This window comes from Harpia harpyja, chromosome 1 (assembly GCF_026419915.1).
Source record: "Harpia harpyja isolate bHarHar1 chromosome 1, bHarHar1 primary haplotype, whole genome shotgun sequence".
Lineage (NCBI taxonomy): Eukaryota > Metazoa > Chordata > Aves > Accipitriformes > Accipitridae > Harpia > Harpia harpyja.
The window spans coordinates 57,827,694-57,845,224 of NC_068940.1; the positions used below are offsets into that span (position 1 = coordinate 57,827,694).

Sequence of the window (17,531 nt, forward strand, 5' to 3'; positions counted from 1 at the left end):
GCGCCTGCTGACTGGGAATATGTTTTCAGCCTCAATACTGGCTGGACCAAGGGTCACGGAGCTGCGCAGCCTTGCCGCTTTCAGGCTGTTGGATATTTATCCCTAAAATAAGCCAGGCTGGACTGAGGAAGTCTTCCAGAGCTCCCTTTGAGCAGACTTGTGGATTAGACATCCTAGAAAACGTTTTCTCTGTTACGGCAGCAAAGCCCTGAGATGAGGGTTGCAGCATCTTCCTCAACAGAAGTTTTTAGGGGAACACTGCACAGACGGCAGCAGTCACTGTAAAAATCAACAAGTTGAAAACTTGAGATTCCTTCCAGCCCTACATCTTTGATTTCAAATACCCAGAGACCTGCCAGATACTGTACTTGGGGTGTTGGTACATCCTACTCTCATTGTCTGCTCTTAAGCAAGAGGCATCTGCCTGGAGCACAGAAAGCAGAAGCTGAACAGTGTGGCTTTTGTTAGTGTTGTTTTTTAAAAGGGAAGAACTGCACAAATGCTCTAATTTAGCAGCCTGTTAAAAGGCATAAATAGCCTTTGTCCTGCAGGAAACCACTTAAGCACTTTAACCTCTGTATGTGTTGAAGTACCTTTGGGAAGTAGGCCCAACACAGGCCTCACTAATCCTAACTGAAGGCAGAGCTTGAAGAAAAAAGAAAAACAGACAGGAGGGCAAAGAAAGTAATTGTTTGAATGCTAACATGCTGGAGTGGGAGTTTGTGTTTTTGCTCTGCCTTTGCTGCAACCTAGAGATAAAAGCGAAGTCCTTCTGCAAGAAAGAGACAGTCAGGAAGGCAACCCCCAACACCCTCTTTGTTACTTCTCTTTAAAACTTTAATTGAACATAAAATGAGAGTCAGAAATTTTCTTGAAAAACTGCCGAGACCATTTACAGCCCCCACATTTCAGAGGAAAACAACAGCACCTAGAAGTTGTAGAGCAGCCACATACATTTTCCTTGAGAGTTGTTCGTTATGGTCTTAAGTATCAACCCCCCCCAGCATCTCTCCATCTCTCACACCCATCTCTCCGGCTATCACAACCCAGGCCATGGTTTCCTGGCAGGCATGCAGGCTCTGGTAGGAGAGTTACATCTTTGAGGCACCAACCCTCCCAGAGGCTGGCTGGCAGAAGACAGCCTCTCATCCTGACTGGCACCACTGTACCTTGGAAACAGCCAGTGCGGGCTTTTCTTCCTGGCTTTTAAATGCCATTGGAACAATACAGCTGCATCGGTTTACATTTATATGCAGGTTTCTTTGCCTGCGCTTTCTGATTTCTGGTTTTCCAGCTGGCTGCCAAAGCTGAAGCTGATACAGTTATGTCGAGATATGGCCAGATGCTGTGTTACACCTGCCAAACAATCACCTTTACTATACACAGTGATGGGTAATAATAAATGACTGCACTTGTAACAGATACACTGTCTCCAGCATTGATACCCAAGCAGAAAGGAAAACGTTGATTAAAACATACTTCTGCAACTTAACCCTACTAACTCCAGAGTCCACAGCAGTCCTGACTCCTGTCACAGTGAGGTTGCTCTCCACAGCCTGCAACTCCATACCTACAAGAAAAACATCTCACAAAATTAATATAAAACCATGAGAGGTACTGGAAGAATCTGAAAATCTGTTTTTTAATACATGGCATTCTCCATCCTGTGGGGGACTGAATTAGAAGTGCTGTGACATACATGCATGGGTATGAATGACCATTTGTCCTGTTCTCTGTCTGTAGTCACCCTTTGTGGTTCGGATTTGGTTGCTAGTCTGAAGAGCAAAAAACCAAGGCAAATAACAGTTCTGAGATGGAGTCCCAGAGATGTGTGAGAAGCTAAGTTCTCGGCCTGGCTTGTTTTGTTTGAAACTCTGCCCTCAGATAACCTGTATTGTTTCAATTTTGGGGGAAAAAAATAGTGATTTGTGCAGCCAGTTTAAATGGTGGACCTTGCCTATTATAAGTGCTTTGCATCAGACAACTGATTTCTATAGGTGACAGCTGAGAGCCAAATTACATTTGGATGTAATTTGGATACTACACTACTAATGCTGAAACTATCCAGGAAAGAACTGAGCCCATTTTTGAGCACCTGAAAAAAATAAAGAGAAAGACATGAAGGGCTCCACTTTTTATTTCATAAAACCCAAACCCAAAAAACGACGACCCTTACTTCTAATGTTAAGTGTCCAGGAACTACTCTGGAGTGAATTATAGAGAGCCTTGTGAAACTTCTGGTGGGTAAATAAACAATCCCACATAACTGCAGTCTCATCACAGCTATTCTTTAACCAAAAGGCTGTTTGTATGTGGCTAATTAGTGTATGACTAAAGCAAAAAGAGCCACAAACAGTCCCAAAAACTTCTTTCAGGTTTTAACGTTCAATAACAATTTTTGAAAATGAATTTGTCTGTGGTGGTAGAAGAAGAGATGAGCGTTTTAACAAGCGACTGTCAATTACTTTGGAGTGAAGTCCAATTTTAGATGAGCACTCAGGAGAATGAGCTATGGTATGGAGTTATCAGCAATTCCCAGATCCTAATTTTCCATGGGATCAAACAATGTTATTGCTACAGCACCAGTCTGTGCCTGAACACAGGCTGGAGAAAATAACCCTGAGTAAAGCTAAAAATGGTACTAACTCAAAGAGGGAAAAAAAAGGCATGAAATACATCCTCCACCACTTTTTTGACTTAACATCAACGTAAACACTAAAGCTATCAGAGTTGAACTCTGCCAGGTCCCTGTGGACCACGAAGAGTGTCCCCTGGCTTCCCTGTAGAACAATAAAGCCACCAGAGTAAAGTCTCCGCATGGCTAAGCAGCTGAACACCAACTACTGAGACTCTGCCTAAACACCTATTTCATACAAAGACATTGCTGTTTTGTGCTGACTCTTACACTTTTTAAAATTGAGAGCTTTTTATGTTCCATTAAAAAAAATAGGAGGACTACTCATCCATACCTGCATTTTGGGAGAAACTTTACTCAGAGCTAATCACAAGAGGTGTAGCTGACAGGGCAGGGAGCTGAGACATGCCAAATAATCTCAGTGCATTCCCTTCCCTCTTTTATGCTGCTCATTTTGTTTTCACTGTGTCACCTACAGCGCAAAGAGGCTTCTCTACCTCACTTGATAGATTCACAAGTGCTTTGCAGGTGAACTTTAATGCCAGGAGTGGCTTCCAAGCCTTTGCTGTAATACAAATGAAAGTGACAATGGACAATAACAGAAAAATGTTCTGAAACATTTTCTTAATTACTACATCTGCCCCTGAATTTGCCTGCCAATTACTGCAGTCCTTTCTACAAGCACTTTCTTCTTCAAAGGGCCAAAGGAATGCAGAGCTGGGCTGGGCAGATGCAGGAAAGCTGTATTCCCAGGCTGTATTCTTACTTTCTCCCAGAAGTTTACTGGGTGACCTAAAGCAAGCAAACCACATCCCCTTTCCCTGTCAGTCCTCCCAATTCCAGAACAAGGGAAATCTCTCTCTTCTGTAAAGTACTCTCAGACCTACTGAAGATAAGTACAATGTAAGAAGTAGGTATTATTACAACCTCTCTTCTTTGCTGTACACACAGATCAGACATCTAGAAAAGGTTTGTATTGAAATATCTATATAAAACAATGCCATATAATGCATGACACAAAAAATACATTTTTTTCTTTCCTTTCTCTTGCTCTTAAATTCATCTGAAACCCGAACACTAGAATTATATGCATGCTTAGCTTTAATCGCAAGTAATCCCACTGATATCAATGAGAATAATCCTACAAGTACATTAAGAAATAAGAGCTTTTGCTGTTTACTGTAATATTAGTAGTCACAAGAACAAAACACATATCCAGCCACAAGTATGTTCTTTTAATATCTTTATGGACTCAACCCAATAGATGATACCTATCTTCCGGTCCACTAAACGTCACCGCATCCCAGATCTGTAATAGGTTGACCTATTTTGAGAATTCCCCAAACAAAAAAAGCACTGCTACACACTGCAGTCACCATAAAGATATTGCTTACCATGACTGATGAAACCCTCTGCCTCCATCATCAGCATGACAGCAACTCATAATAACAGAGGCCTGCCCCATACTCTCTTCAGAGCAAACAATATACACATAAATTGTAGCTGGTCAGACAAGTGTATTTTTTTTTAGCCGACTTTCTATTCCCCTACCCTAGCAAAAATGTTTTCACCCTTCTAAAATAAATTGAGAGTGATAGAAAGGGGTTTTTTTAATAACTAGATTGAGATAACTTCAGAAGTAGATAAAGTTTTTCATAATGTAATCTTAAAAATTATGCATGCAATGGCTAACAACTCTGTCATTTTATCAGTCTACCACTCTTCAGTAGGGCCTGAAAAATGCAATGGATGCTCTCTATTCCCATTAAATTTTGGAAATCTACCAATGTCAGCAATTACTTGAGAGTAGGAAAAAAAAATAGCTCTTGAATGAAGATTAACAATTGAAGTTACTCAAATTCCTCCTAACTTTAGAGCTCAGTATTTTTCATGTTATTGGGCTTTGCAACACTCAAGAATCATACAGGCCAGCCACTAGCCTGCTCTCTCATGAAGAGTTAGTCTGCAATTCAGTGTGATTTAGCAGTCAAGTAGTCCTGACATGCTACTCATTTGTTAAAATTGTCCCAAGAAACTAAAAACACCTTTACCAAAAATATCAGCTGCTAGAGGGGGTGTTTAATATCCTACTTAAATCATACTGATAATAAAGTTAATTAAAAAAAAAATTAAAAAGGTTACAGGAATGCTGTAAAAACATATTTCCCACAGTACTTCAACTGCACATTAGGTCCCATGCAAAGTTTTAAGAAGAACAATGCCCTCTTTGCATATAACCGGACACAATGCAAAAGCAAATGCCACGTCTTCCCTTCCAATTCCTAGGTCTACCCACATCAAACCCTGTGATTTCTACAAGCAGAGATGTAGTTTTATATGCCAAGAAGATGGCTAAATTACCCACTAGTTTTGATTTGCCTGTACAGATGGCTCTGAGCATGCCTAAACCCAAACCTTCAAGTGTGCCAACCTAAAACCTGACATGCTCAGGCTCATGCTTGGGCTTGACGAACAACTGAAAGAATGACCTACAAAACGGTTCCTATTTACAACTGTCTGCCTCTTTACAGATCCACCATCACCAGACTTATTGTTCTAAAAAGTCTCCAAAAGGACCTAAACAACTGCCATCAAGTTGGGTCCAACTGCAAGCAAAGCAGGAGATCCTACTTAGCTCAAGCCACTCCAACAACTACTTGTATTTAAAACATGCCTAGAGATAGATCAATATATATTGCAACTCCTGCACATGGACGTGTAATGAATACAAAACTCATTAGAAATTATAAACTGACTTGATGATTGGGTCCACACAGTGTCATTAGCTGGACAAGGATACTGGATGGATTGTGCTAATATATTAGGGGCATCGTAGGTTCTACATACTTTGTTAAATCTCATTGGTTTGGGACCAGCGACGCTGCTGGCAGCACCTACAAAACTCATAACCCTCTCCAAAATCTATGTAAAAATAACTATAATTGGTAAATAGGCTTAAAAAAGAACCTTTACTCCTCAAAATCTGCCTTGAAAGTGTCCTGGTTTTGCCTGGGATACAGTTAATTTTCTTTCCAGTAGCTGATACAGTGTTATGGTTTGGATTTAGTATGAGAATAATGTTGATAACACACTGATGTTTTCAGTTGTTGCTAAGTAGTGTTAAGACTAAGTCAAGGATTTTTCAGCTTCTCATGCCCAGCCAGCAAGAAAGCCGGAGGGGCACAAGAAGTTGGGACACAGCCAGGGCAGCTGACCCAAACTGGCCAACAGGGTATTCCATACCATGTGATGTCCCATCTAGTGTACAAACTGGGGGGAGTGTAGGGGGGGGGATCGCCGCTCGGGGACTAGCTGGGCATTGGTCAGCAGGTGGTGAGCAATTGCATTGTGCATTACTTGTTTTGTATATTCTAATTATTTTATTATTGTTGTTGTTGTTGTTTTATTATCATCATTATCATTATTTTCTTCCTTTCTGTCCTTTTAAACTGTCTTTACCTCAACCCATGAGTTTTACTTGTTTTCACTTCTCTGGGTGGGGGGGGAGTAAGCAAGCGGCTGTGTGGTGCTTAGTTGCCAGCTGGGGTTAAACCACGACAGAAAGATGTAGAGCTAGAAGGTTTTAGTGAAGATGACTGCCTGCTCAGAGGAGTATTTTAAATGCACAACCTATTCAGAACCAGCATGGCCATGTAATTAGGATAAAAGAACCCAGTACCACTCTTTTTATTTCCTCTGCCAAATGAATGTGCTTAATGTGGACCACTGTTTTAGTTATAACAACTGTGGCTGAACAAATGGATAATATCCCATCAAAGGCAGGATTGGCGCAACTGCCTAATTCTGCAGTAACTAAAACAAGCTACTGCGAAGGTTCAGGAGCAGACAATATTCAGGCCACTGGAAGAGGGAAACAGACCTTGTAAAAGAGGTAGAAAAAGAACTGGATCATGGAAGCAGATTTCTAAGTGAATACTTCTGTTTGAAACATAATCAGACATTTCTCTCTCTTACACAGGTTTTACTAGAATATACCCACTTCATTTTTTCTGCAATATTTTGTGAGTGAATTGAAGTGACTTAACAGTTACTCTTGTAAGAGAAGATCTCTGTTCCCACCTCAAGTTCATGTCCTTAACTGCACCATTCCTTTAAATTGCCAAAGAGGTCACTGAGTTCCAAAGAGAGTGGCTATACTGAACCACCACCACCATCCTATGCTACCAACGGTAACATAAAAGTAATTTTAAAATGTAACAGCAATCCTGCTCATTACTTTTTTCAGCCTTGCAGCTTTTTAAAATATCAGTCTAAATCCCTTCTTCTCTCCTTACCTTCTGCTACCATAACTCAACAAAGCATTTTGAGGTTCTGGGAAAGAAGTTCACTGTATAAGAGTAATTTCTATTATTTAAGCCACGCACATCTCAGGCACAACTGTGGTCTCTTCACAGAATGGGCTTCAGACAAATCATCTCTTTATTTATCATTAGAAATGGAAAACACAAGGCATCCTACATTAATATCATAAGCACAAACACTACACATGGGCAACTGCAAATTGTCACTGTTTTATAGATGCCTGCCTTGGATACCGGACAATAAATCTCTGTTCTTCCCTCCCATGATCAGACTTGTGTACATAAAGGTAGCAATGGAGCCTCAGAAGCTCAGAATACGTAAATGACACCTATCTGCAATGATCTGTCCTCCAAGTCCACTTGGATCCATTGGCTCTGTTTAGGATTAAATTGAGTCGGAGAAAGAGCCTAACAGTGTGGCCAAACAATAGCTTGTGAGTCAGACTTACAGGTCACAAGCCATTTGACTACACTTGCTTTCAGGCTGGATAGTTTTTCCTCCTGACCACATAGATTTTAGTTCTGCAGCCTGGAATAGGAAAGTTTATCCCAGATAGGCATATAAGCAAAAATAAGGTCATGTAGGAGCTGGAAATTAAAAATAATAATAGTGAGCACACTATAAAAGAATGTACTTTGAACTTCTTTTTGTTAAAATGAAAGAATGGTTTGGGTTGGAAGAGACCTTTAAAGACCATCTAGTCCAACCCCCCTGCCATGAGTGTGATGTTTGCCTTTTTCCAGTCACTGGGGACTTCGCCTGATTGTCATGACTTTTAAAATATGATAGAGAGTGACTTGGCAACTGCATCAGTTCTCCCTGCTCATGATAATTCTCTTGATGAAAAAGGCGCTCTCTGTCAGCATGGCAGTATGAGACCCCAAAGGCAAAAGATGAAGAGTTGAAGCCTCATTTAGTAGTCCTTTAACCAAACGAAACTTAATCTCCAGGGTTATCAGCACCTTCATGCTTCCTCAGGAGTTGGTAACTTAGCAGCATCTAGGATAGGAGAACTTCCCCTCCCGTGTTTTAAAAACGGGAACATTTTGTTTCTGATATTACAGGCCATTTGATGCTGGGAAGGTACCAGCCAACTGACAGGGATGGTAGCATGCTGCAGCGGACCAGCAGTTTTTCCTGAAAGGTGCTCTCTCAACCTGAGTACATGAATGCAAGAGAACTGCTGACCTTGCACTTGGAAAAAAAAGTGCCTCGTGCATTTCCCTGGTGCAAAATTAGGCCTTCTTCCAAGCCAGCAGGGAATAAAGACTGTGCTCTCCATCTCTGCCCTCTTGAGAAAGCAGCATGCTTTCTGGTGGAGTCTTAACAGAAAAACTGGGCTCAGAGCAGCCAGTGAATTACATTACTACATTCCCTGCTCGGAGGGCAAGAGGAAAAAGGATGTGAGGCTCTTCTCTCCCCTAAAACAGAGGACCAGCTGCCATCCAGCCACTTTAAGCACTGTTTATATTATCATATAATATGGATATTTTTATGGTTCTTTTGCTGTGTTTTCATTGTGTCTACATTGCAAATATTACTAGATCAGGCTGGTTGTCACCAGGACCTATCCATGAAGGACTGGGTTGGAAACACCTGTCAGAATACTGTTATTTTTAAACTGTAAGCAGACAGGCAAATGCCCTGTTTATTCTTAAAAAATTTATTCAACAGCCCTTAGTCTTAAGGTCTCATTATAGATGCCAGCCATATAAGAACAGACAGTATGTCTTACCTTTGTAAATACTGGGCTAAATGCAGAGATAGATATTCCACTTCACTACACAAGTAAATGTAAAATAGATTTTAAAAAAATCAAAGTTTGGGTTAGCTGCTGCCATTTGAGAAGATTACAAAGTCCAAATGAAAAACATGTTTCCTAGAGCAAACATTTCCAGTAGCTGCTGGTACCTGTTATCCTGACTTCTGGATGACAAACCTAAGACATCTCAGGGCTGTTTCTAACAGATACTGCACTGCAGGTTACTCAGACTGCCAATTCAAGTACTCCATACTTATGAAAAAAACAGGCCTACTCTATCTTACACTGGACACCAAGAATGAAAGCAGATGAAGCCCATGGTCACCTTCAATGCTGGAAGTGTACCACTCCAGTTTATAGCCTCATCACTTAACAGTGAATTGTCACCAGTACAGAATTCATCTTTATCCTTTTCTGTGAGTTCCTTACAGATTTTTGCCACTAGAGAATCATAGCTTTAGAAGAAGACAGAAGCCAGGAGTTAATTCACCTTCTCCATCCAAATTTTATGAACGTGATTTAATGGGGACAAAAGAAAATCTCAGTCTTCATACATTTGTATCTGTCACCGAGACTAAGCGCAGAGAGATCTATACAAACACGCTGATCCCGCTTCTAGCTGCACGCAACTGTGCTATGCCTGAGAAAAATTAGCAAATCACTCCAAAGACAAGTATGAGCAAGCCGCTGCGCTCTCTAAATTCATCACCAAGTAACAGACTAACCAGTTTTCTGTTGCTAATCTGTGTCGGAGCCTGCAAAAGACAGTAAACACTGAAGAAGGGCTGTTCTCTGTAGCAACAGAAAGGTTCACAAAGCTTTATAGCTTCTAGCACAGCTAAAAAACATCCATGGAGTTTCAGCTAGAATGACTGTGGTCTCAACTTTTCCCCTTACATCCTGTACCACTTCTTCCTCTCATTTAGGGATTACTTAATAATTCCATAATCTTTCTTGCAGCTTTTCTCTGCTCTCATTCACAGAACAAAAGTAATGACAAGACAATAGAGGTCCCTTTCTGCTTACACATTTCACCAAGAGGGAAAGCTAATAAACACAGTAACATTACTTGAGCCATGAGAATGGCTTGCTTTATTAGCCAGTGTAGTGCAGCCTTTAATTTAGCATTTAGGATAGTTACTACAATATAACAGGAACACTAGTTGCCCCAAACAGGGTCTTTCTAACTGGTTTATAATGCTATACCGAGAAGAAAGAAGGAAAAAAGAAAAAAAAAAAAAGAGAAACTTCTTTTATGCTAACTGTTGAACTCATGTTGTTAAAGTGGTGGATTGCACTCAACTGGAATAACAGGATTAGCAAATGCATTTCATTATCTTTCCTAGTCAGGTGTGTTTTCTGCAATGCTTTCTAATTAGCACAGTAGAGCTCTGTTTGGGTTGCAAATATTAGTCTAGGGAACGCTTAAGTTCAGTTAAACAAAAAGCCAAAGCTCTTTTTGCTTAGTAGAGAAGAAACAGGTCAAATGTATATTTATATTTTTATTACAGTTGCATTTATTTTATAAAGGTTCAAGATGTAAGCCCAACCATTTGGCCTTAACATGTGCAAGAATGCTTTCCACGGTTCAAGGCTAGCTCCAGAGGAGTGGGACAGGCTCTCAGCAACCTTTATTCTACTAAGTTACAGGAGGTCATGTATACATTCGGGGGTTTTTTTCTTACTACAGGATTAAGCCGCTAAGTGCCTTGGCTTTCAGACTATTTTTCTTGCTTAAGCGCTATTCCCTCCCCTCTTGGTGAAGTAACCTTTTTGACACCTCACTTAATAAAGTGCAGTACAAGCATAATGTAAGTTCTTTTACTACACTGAGCACTACCCGTAAGCTTCAGAAAGATCTACGGTTACCTGAAAATTAGACTTGAAAGCGTTATCCCCGCTCCCACATATGTTGATGTTGGTGCACCACTGTGTCAAACATAGGAACTCCTTTCCTGCGGAGTTATTCTCCCACTGCAAACACTGCTTTATCACATCTATCCAAGCCCTTTCTGTTAGTTTCTCCACTTCTTTCCAGCTTTGGTTTGTTTTTATCTCTTGTTGCCTGACTGCTGCTTACCTAGCCATGGATGGCAGCACAGAGCTTCAATGGATCACACCAGTGGTAATGGAAAACACCCACTGAAGCTTCCTACAAGTCCACAAACCATACAGTGCAATATCCTGTCTAAAAGGCATATGAAACTGAGGTGATTTCAGAATCATCATTAAAAAGCAAAAATGCCAATGTGCATTCCAATCTTGCATCTTACTGAAGTCCTGACACCAAAGTATAAGATGGGAAGTCCATTTATCTTCACTTGTTTTGACAAGGACGGTTTGTTTTTAGTGCAGAGATCAAAGTGGCCCTCTTCTCATCCTGTTCTCATCTGCTGAGCTTAGTTTGGCCCTTTGACATTTAAAATGAAGCTCTCAGAGCTGGTTGAAACAGCCAGTTAGCACAACAATTTGGAAAATAACGAGGACACTATAAATAAGAAGTTGAAAACTACAAAGAGCGATTCTCCTTTTTAGCTATACAAAATAAGCATTGCCAATCCTTTAAGGATAACACAAACCATACTTCATTGACTTAAACTCCAGCTGTTCATAAACAGTAACTCAATTCACTATCTAAAGAAACTGTGAGGTTGGTATCAGAAGAAACGTTTGTTGACCATGTGCATGTAAACTCAGGAGGACAAGTCCTGAATCATCAGCCCTCCAGTATAAGAGAAGTTCCCTGATCCAATACTAATCATATCAATCATTAATATTTTACTATCAATTATTGAATATGGAAGTTGCATGCACTGCTTGCAACAATAGTTTTTAGTAAGACTTCAACTAAGGCTTTCTTATATGTGCTAAAAATAATTTTAAGTATTTACCTATTGCTCTTTGTTTTGTGAAGATTGAATTTCAAGTTGGATTTATATTATTGAAACAGGTTTGTCTTTATTTTCCCATTTATCAACACAAAAGACAGAAAGATGCTCAAACACTATGTTATTGATTTTTGGTACAGTGTCATTCTGTGTTGACATCTGTAATCAGAGAACCAACAGCTGAACGATTATCCTCATTCCAGGAAAATTACTTTGGCAAACCAATGCAAGGAGATTGATAAAAATGATTTCACACAAAATAAGTTCAATAAACTGTTGCCCTAATTAACACCAGCTTGGTTTTTTTGAACAAGCTCCAACACAGAAGTTCAGCACAATGCCAGCAGAGTTATATAAAGGCTGAGCCTGTCTTTTCTCTGTGTGTAGACTGAGCCTTGATGCACGTTTTTTTTAAGATAGAGATCGGTGGTAGCTGTGACGAGAGCATAAAGTAATTATTAATAAAGTGTCAATGTGTTTTACACACGGATTCTGTACCATATCCGAGAACGTAAGAATCGCCTTTCTCCCACCAAAGTCTGCCTGGGATATGGCCCCACCGTGTTCCTTTACAAAAGGAAAATATTCTCATCTCCACTTTACACATGGGTAAACTGAGGTACAGCAAGGTTAATAGCCTGCTGTTTCAGAATGGGGTGTCAAACACCTGCAGTAAACATGGATTTTAACAGGATTTGGAGGAAGCTCAGCACTTCTAAAAACAAGCCCAGAAGACACTTTGTAGGAAAGGTTTTAAGTGACTTCTCACACTCTCAGCATGCAGTGCTCTGGCCACCCAGTGATGCTACTTGGCTACTTCCACATCATTTACAAGATAATACGCTGCTTCACTGCACCTTGGACATTCTTCCGAACAAAGGGCTTTTCTCTTTTTTCTTTCTCTCTGTTCCCCCCCTCCCCGAGGGTCCTGTCCCCTCCCGTGTGGTGGGTGTCTTTGGAGCAGCGAGGACGACGTGACTTGCAGGACTCCACCGCTCCTTCACAACCGAGGGGGAAACGCTGGTGGCAAGCAATCTTGGGAAGGGTGGAGGGGGGGTCAGAAGACGAAAGCGGTACTTGCAAATCCTAATTACAGTTAGCAGGGATTAAGTAATAGTCACTAACCTCTTCAGCTCACAGAGGAGAAACGTGATCCCGTTTAATTCTCCTCCGCTGCCTGCAGCTCCTTCTTATACAACACTGCAGCTCCAGCATATCGCCCTGTTGCTATCATTGCAGCAACACCCCCTTGGCCAGGAATCCAATAAGGACACTATAGGGGCGGGCTATAGCCAGAAGCAGCTGCAGCAGCAGAAAGGCTGGAACAGGCACAGGCACTGAGGCTGGGAGCTTTTGCCTAGAAAACACCGAGAAAGCTGCACATGGCTAGCAAGGGGCCGTCACCTCCCTGGGGACCTGTGCGACACCCCGGTTAAGCCCACACAGCCGTCACCCCAGCCAGGCACTACCCAGAGCCCAGTCATGCAATGGCTTGCAGACACTGGTACATCAGCAGCACTCATCTCCACCCGGCCGCATCCGTAGGGTTTACGCTACAGGCTGAGTCCACGCTCGGGAAACGGAGTTTCAGCAGTGCCAAGCAGGAAAGAAATCATTCTGTGCCTGGCTTTCCCGAGCAGGCAGTATACAGAAAGCAGCTGCTGGGACAGCCCAGGCCAGGTGTTACACAAGCTCTTACTCAAGACTGTTTGTCTCCCTTCCTACAGGGATTGCTTCCTGACCCACAACATACTATGCTTAAGCACTAGCTATTCCTGGCAGAGCCACTTTTTACTCAGATCTTACTCCTAGCCTACAAAGGTTTTTTATCTACACACAACAGGACTTTCAGCCGCTTTATTCAGGGCTTGGAAGATAAAAGCCCAGGAGGGTGCAGCTATTTTCCCCCAGGCCAGTAGTTCCTGCAATAAACACCATATGAAATGAGGATGGTCTGAATTCCACAGATCATTCTATACCATGCTGATGTTGGGCATTCACAGAGTACGATAGAACCTAAAACTGTGTCACATTGGGACTACAGGTACAAAGGATCAAATTCTGTACTCATTCACCGCAGATGTAAAGTAAAAATAACTCTGGAGAAATCAGTAACTGGTTTTTTTGCACCCGAGTGTGTTCAGTTCAACCTGTAGTAGTAATACCATAAGGCATCTGTCTTCTTCCTATAAAACTTTAAAATTCAATGCAGCTCTAGATTACTTAAATTCTTTATTCTGAAATTCTGCAGGTTGGGATTGTAAGAGTGATAGATCTTTCTTTCCATCTTTTCCCTCTCATTTCTTCTGACCCGTTAACTTCCTCACCAGCAAGACTTCAGGAATTCACTCGGCCTCCTCCCAGCTACATTTGCTTTTCCAGAGTCACAGTTTCTGAGCCAGTTATGGAGTCTTAACTCCTGTAAAACTTCCGTGGTCTAACATGACTGCACCTGAACATGGGGTTTATACTGACATTACTATGCTGGATGTTTCAAATATGTCACAAGATATGTTTCAAAATTCTCTCCTTCCCCTCTCAAACACATTGTATTACTAGAGGCTAAAGCACAGACCTCAGTATCAGCACAGTCGTTACACAACTGCAATAAGGAAAAGCTCCAGAGAGTAAGCGAAGAATTACATACAAGACTAACGAGCAGGAATTTTGAAGTCCATCAAAGCATGAATTAAGGTCTGCAACATATATGTGGTATTGCATAAAGGAGGATTGGCAGACCAGGAGATATGGCATTTAAAGATATACATCATGAGTTCAACATATGGGACTGCTAATGACTAGCACGTGACTGTATGCTTAGCATAAAGTAATGAATCAATTAGCACATGATAGGAAACCATAACGAATAGCAGAACATATGAAAGAATGCATATGGGAGGGATTAGAGGCAGATATACCTCAGAGCCTTTGGATTCAGTAACTGTGCTCCCATTTGTACAGCCACATGTTCTACAGGATGTGGGACCTGTCCAATCTCATCATTAACCTTGTTAAAAAAAAAAAAACCAAAACAAAACAACAAACCCCTACTTTCCCGATGGATCAGCTCCCAAAACCAGGTGAGAGTGGCAACACGCAGCCAAACAGGAGGGCACAACTGCCTCTTTCCACCAGACTGTGGAGTTAGGTTAGCTTAAACCAGTCAGGTAACTACTTGCAGTTTGATCTCTGTATACAGACTCAAACACACTCTGCCATAGGTTTGTTTGAGGTGGCAGATAACAAACCCAACATTTAAATGAACTCCAGACCTGGTCAAGATTGGAGGGGTGGGGGGAGTGGTTCCTCCAGAGGTGGAATGAGACACGGGCTCTGGAAGAGCTGTTTGTGGCTGTGAGATGAGCGTCCAGCATGGCAAGAGAAGCTAGGGTCCCCAGGGTGGTGACAGTGGGCAGGGGGAAATACCAGCCTTGGAAGAAGCAGCAGCAAATAGCCCCCAGCGTGGATGTAGCTCTACTGGCGTATCGATGTCTTACACAGTCTGTTTCTCTTTCCATATGGAAAGAGCAGAGAGAATACCTATAAATAATGAGTACTTTTCAATACCAATAAAACTTCACCAAAATTGGATGGATATTGTATAGCATTCATCATTGCAAAATTACAACGAGAAGGCCTGCAGAGCTAGTTAGGCCAACACGGGCATAGCTGGGAACTGTGGACAAGCTTTTGGCAGAAAATCCTTCTTCAGGTCTGAAGCATATTAAATAGATTTTTCAGAGAGTAATTAGATATGTAGGTAGGAGTCAGACCACCACTGAAGGTAAAGGCAACCGATTCCCACATGGAAGGGATGTTAGTGGAAAGGCAGGAGGAGAGAAAGGTTAAAAAACTTGAAGCTTTGCATACAAGACAGCCTCTTAACAGGGCTTCTTAGGAGCGTAGGAGGATTTCCCACTAGGCTGGGCCGCCCGCTCCCTTTTTTGTCTTGTATTTCTCATTGTCTGTTTTTTGGTCATATCTGCACATTGTTTTGTTTTGCTGATTGTCTTTCCATGCCATGTTTTTCCCTGCTCTCACCTTCCATGGTCCCACGAGTGTTGCAAGTCCTAGCAAGCAGATATATTAATTAATTTCAGCTACAACCTAGCAACGTCTCACTCCTCCATTATTTTGTCAGGAACAACTAAGGACTGCAAAATAATGTAATCATCATTCTGATGATAGGAGTTGACTGGCAACCACTAGAAGCCCTCCACGGGAAGAAACGGTTTTATTTGGGAGAATTCAATAGCAGACAATATTCCACTAAATCACAACGGTAAGCCAAAAAGTGTAAATAGAAGCTGGAAGCTACTTGCACAAGAGAACAAACTGGCTTGGCAACAGCCCTGAGAAGAATGCCTGATTCAACTCCTCAGCCAGGAAGCGCATACAATAAATATTAAAGCAGGTACAATGCACTACGAAACAGCAGCAGAACACACTCTGAAATTATTAGTACACTCATCATTTAATTTCAGATGAATCAAAACTGAGAGCCAAGGCTCAGGATCCCGTAATCCAGCGGCGCTCGTGCACTTTACAAATGCTACAGCCTAAGTGCTGAGCTCAGTGACAGCTCAGGAGAGCCCGCTTAAATAAACTCCAACAGGGACATCAGCTTATGTGGTACAATGATGAGGGATAAATTTGGAATGAAAAAGATAAACTAAAGACAGCTGTAATTAAGCTAAGTATGTGTATTGGTGTATGGAGTCAGATCATCAGATTAGATCCATTGTGTTTTCTTCAGGGATTGCTCAAAAGACGCTTACAAAAATTCTGTTGGGTTTTTCAGTTTTATTTTAAGGCACAATTTTTATGGTGTCCCTTGGTTTGGGGCTTGGCCTGGAAAAATAAAGACACCACACGAGAGAGCGGATCTCAGACCGAAGCAGCAGGTTCAGGTGCGTTCTGGAGTACCGGCAGGGCGCTGACGGGATTCGGCTTACAGGCAGGCCCGCGCTTCGGCACGCCAGAGGGCCGGGAACCGCAGCCGTCTCTTCACAGGTCTCCCCCAGTTCATCCCCGCGGCCGAGGCCACGGTTGCGGGATACGGGCCACCTCCGGCGGAAAGGGCGAGGCACAAACGACCACCCCTGCCCCCGGGGAGAGAAGAAATACCCCCCGGTTTAAAGGCAGGCGGGCCCAGCGCCGCCGCGACGACACCCGCCGCCACCCTCCCCAACTCTCCGCCGCCCGCCAGCTCCCCCTGCCGCGCCCCGCCAGCATCACAGGCCGCGGCAATGGCGGCCCCCACGGCCCACGCGTCAGCCCTTCCGCCGACCGCCGCTGCCGTGAGTGGGGAAGGGCAGCCGAAGCCGGGACGCGGTGACGGCCGTTAGAGCGGGGCCCCGCCGCCCCCTCCCCGACTGAGCCACCTGCTCCGGCGGCGGGCTCGGCGCTGCACAAAATGGCGGCCGCGGGGCGGGGGGCTGTGCGGCAGCCGGGGCCCCGCGGCGGGGGGGGGGGGGGGGGGGGGGGGCGGGCAGGGAGCTCGGGAGTGGGTTTGCACCGGGGGAGAGCCGACAGGGCCCCGGCGGCTCTGTGAAGGGAACGGTGACCACGGAGAACAGCAGACTGTTGGAGAGGTGGTAGGGTTGAAAACGGAGGCGCTAACCGGGTGGCACCGCGGTGAGGGAAGCTGTGCAGTGAGGTGGCCGGAGGCCTGCTAAGTGAGGAGTCTTAGACCCCTAAGAGGATGAACGAGTGCAGTAATTATGCACACATCATCTTGCAGTGCGATTACCAGGACCGTGTTAACAGTAATTGCACTTTAAATACACCTCACCCGCTTTTAGAAGTGGGATGCAAGGCAAATCTATATAGCAAGCTACAAACAAAGAAAATACTCTAGCTGCTGTAAAGACCTGCTCCTCTAATGCTGGTTTCACCCACTTAAATATCATTTCTAGAGACG

General features: G+C 43.0%; 2 protein-coding genes across 8 annotated transcripts in view; one reads left to right on the forward strand and one right to left on the reverse strand.

Annotated features, from left to right (window-relative positions):
• The window catches only part of BLVRA (biliverdin reductase A), a 43,685-nt gene that overhangs the window by 18,311 nt on the left and 7,843 nt on the right, over positions 1-17,531 (reverse strand). For 3 of the 5 annotated variants that reach the window (XM_052795543.1, XM_052795590.1, XM_052795599.1), the window contains exon 1: positions 12,734-12,864. The exons of 1 other annotated variant lie outside the window; for it this stretch is intronic. The gene's annotated coding sequence lies outside the window, so the exon portion shown is untranslated. Of the gene's footprint in view, positions 1-12,733; positions 12,865-17,531 lie in introns of those variants that run through there. One more of the 5 variants, XM_052795563.1, reaches the window with a different exon arrangement.
• LOC128145476 (cytochrome c oxidase assembly factor 1 homolog) overlaps positions 16,777-17,531 on the forward strand; it is a 53,027-nt gene continuing 52,272 nt past the window's right edge. For 2 of the 3 annotated variants that reach the window (XM_052795642.1, XM_052795633.1), the window contains exon 1: positions 16,777-16,908. Coding sequence is in view for 1 of the 3 variants with exons in the window: in XM_052795624.1 (XP_052651584.1) it covers positions 16,858-16,908 (51 nt within the window). In the remaining 2 variants the exon portion in view is untranslated. The remainder of the gene's footprint in view (positions 16,909-17,531) is intronic. The other variant, XM_052795624.1, reaches the window with a different exon arrangement.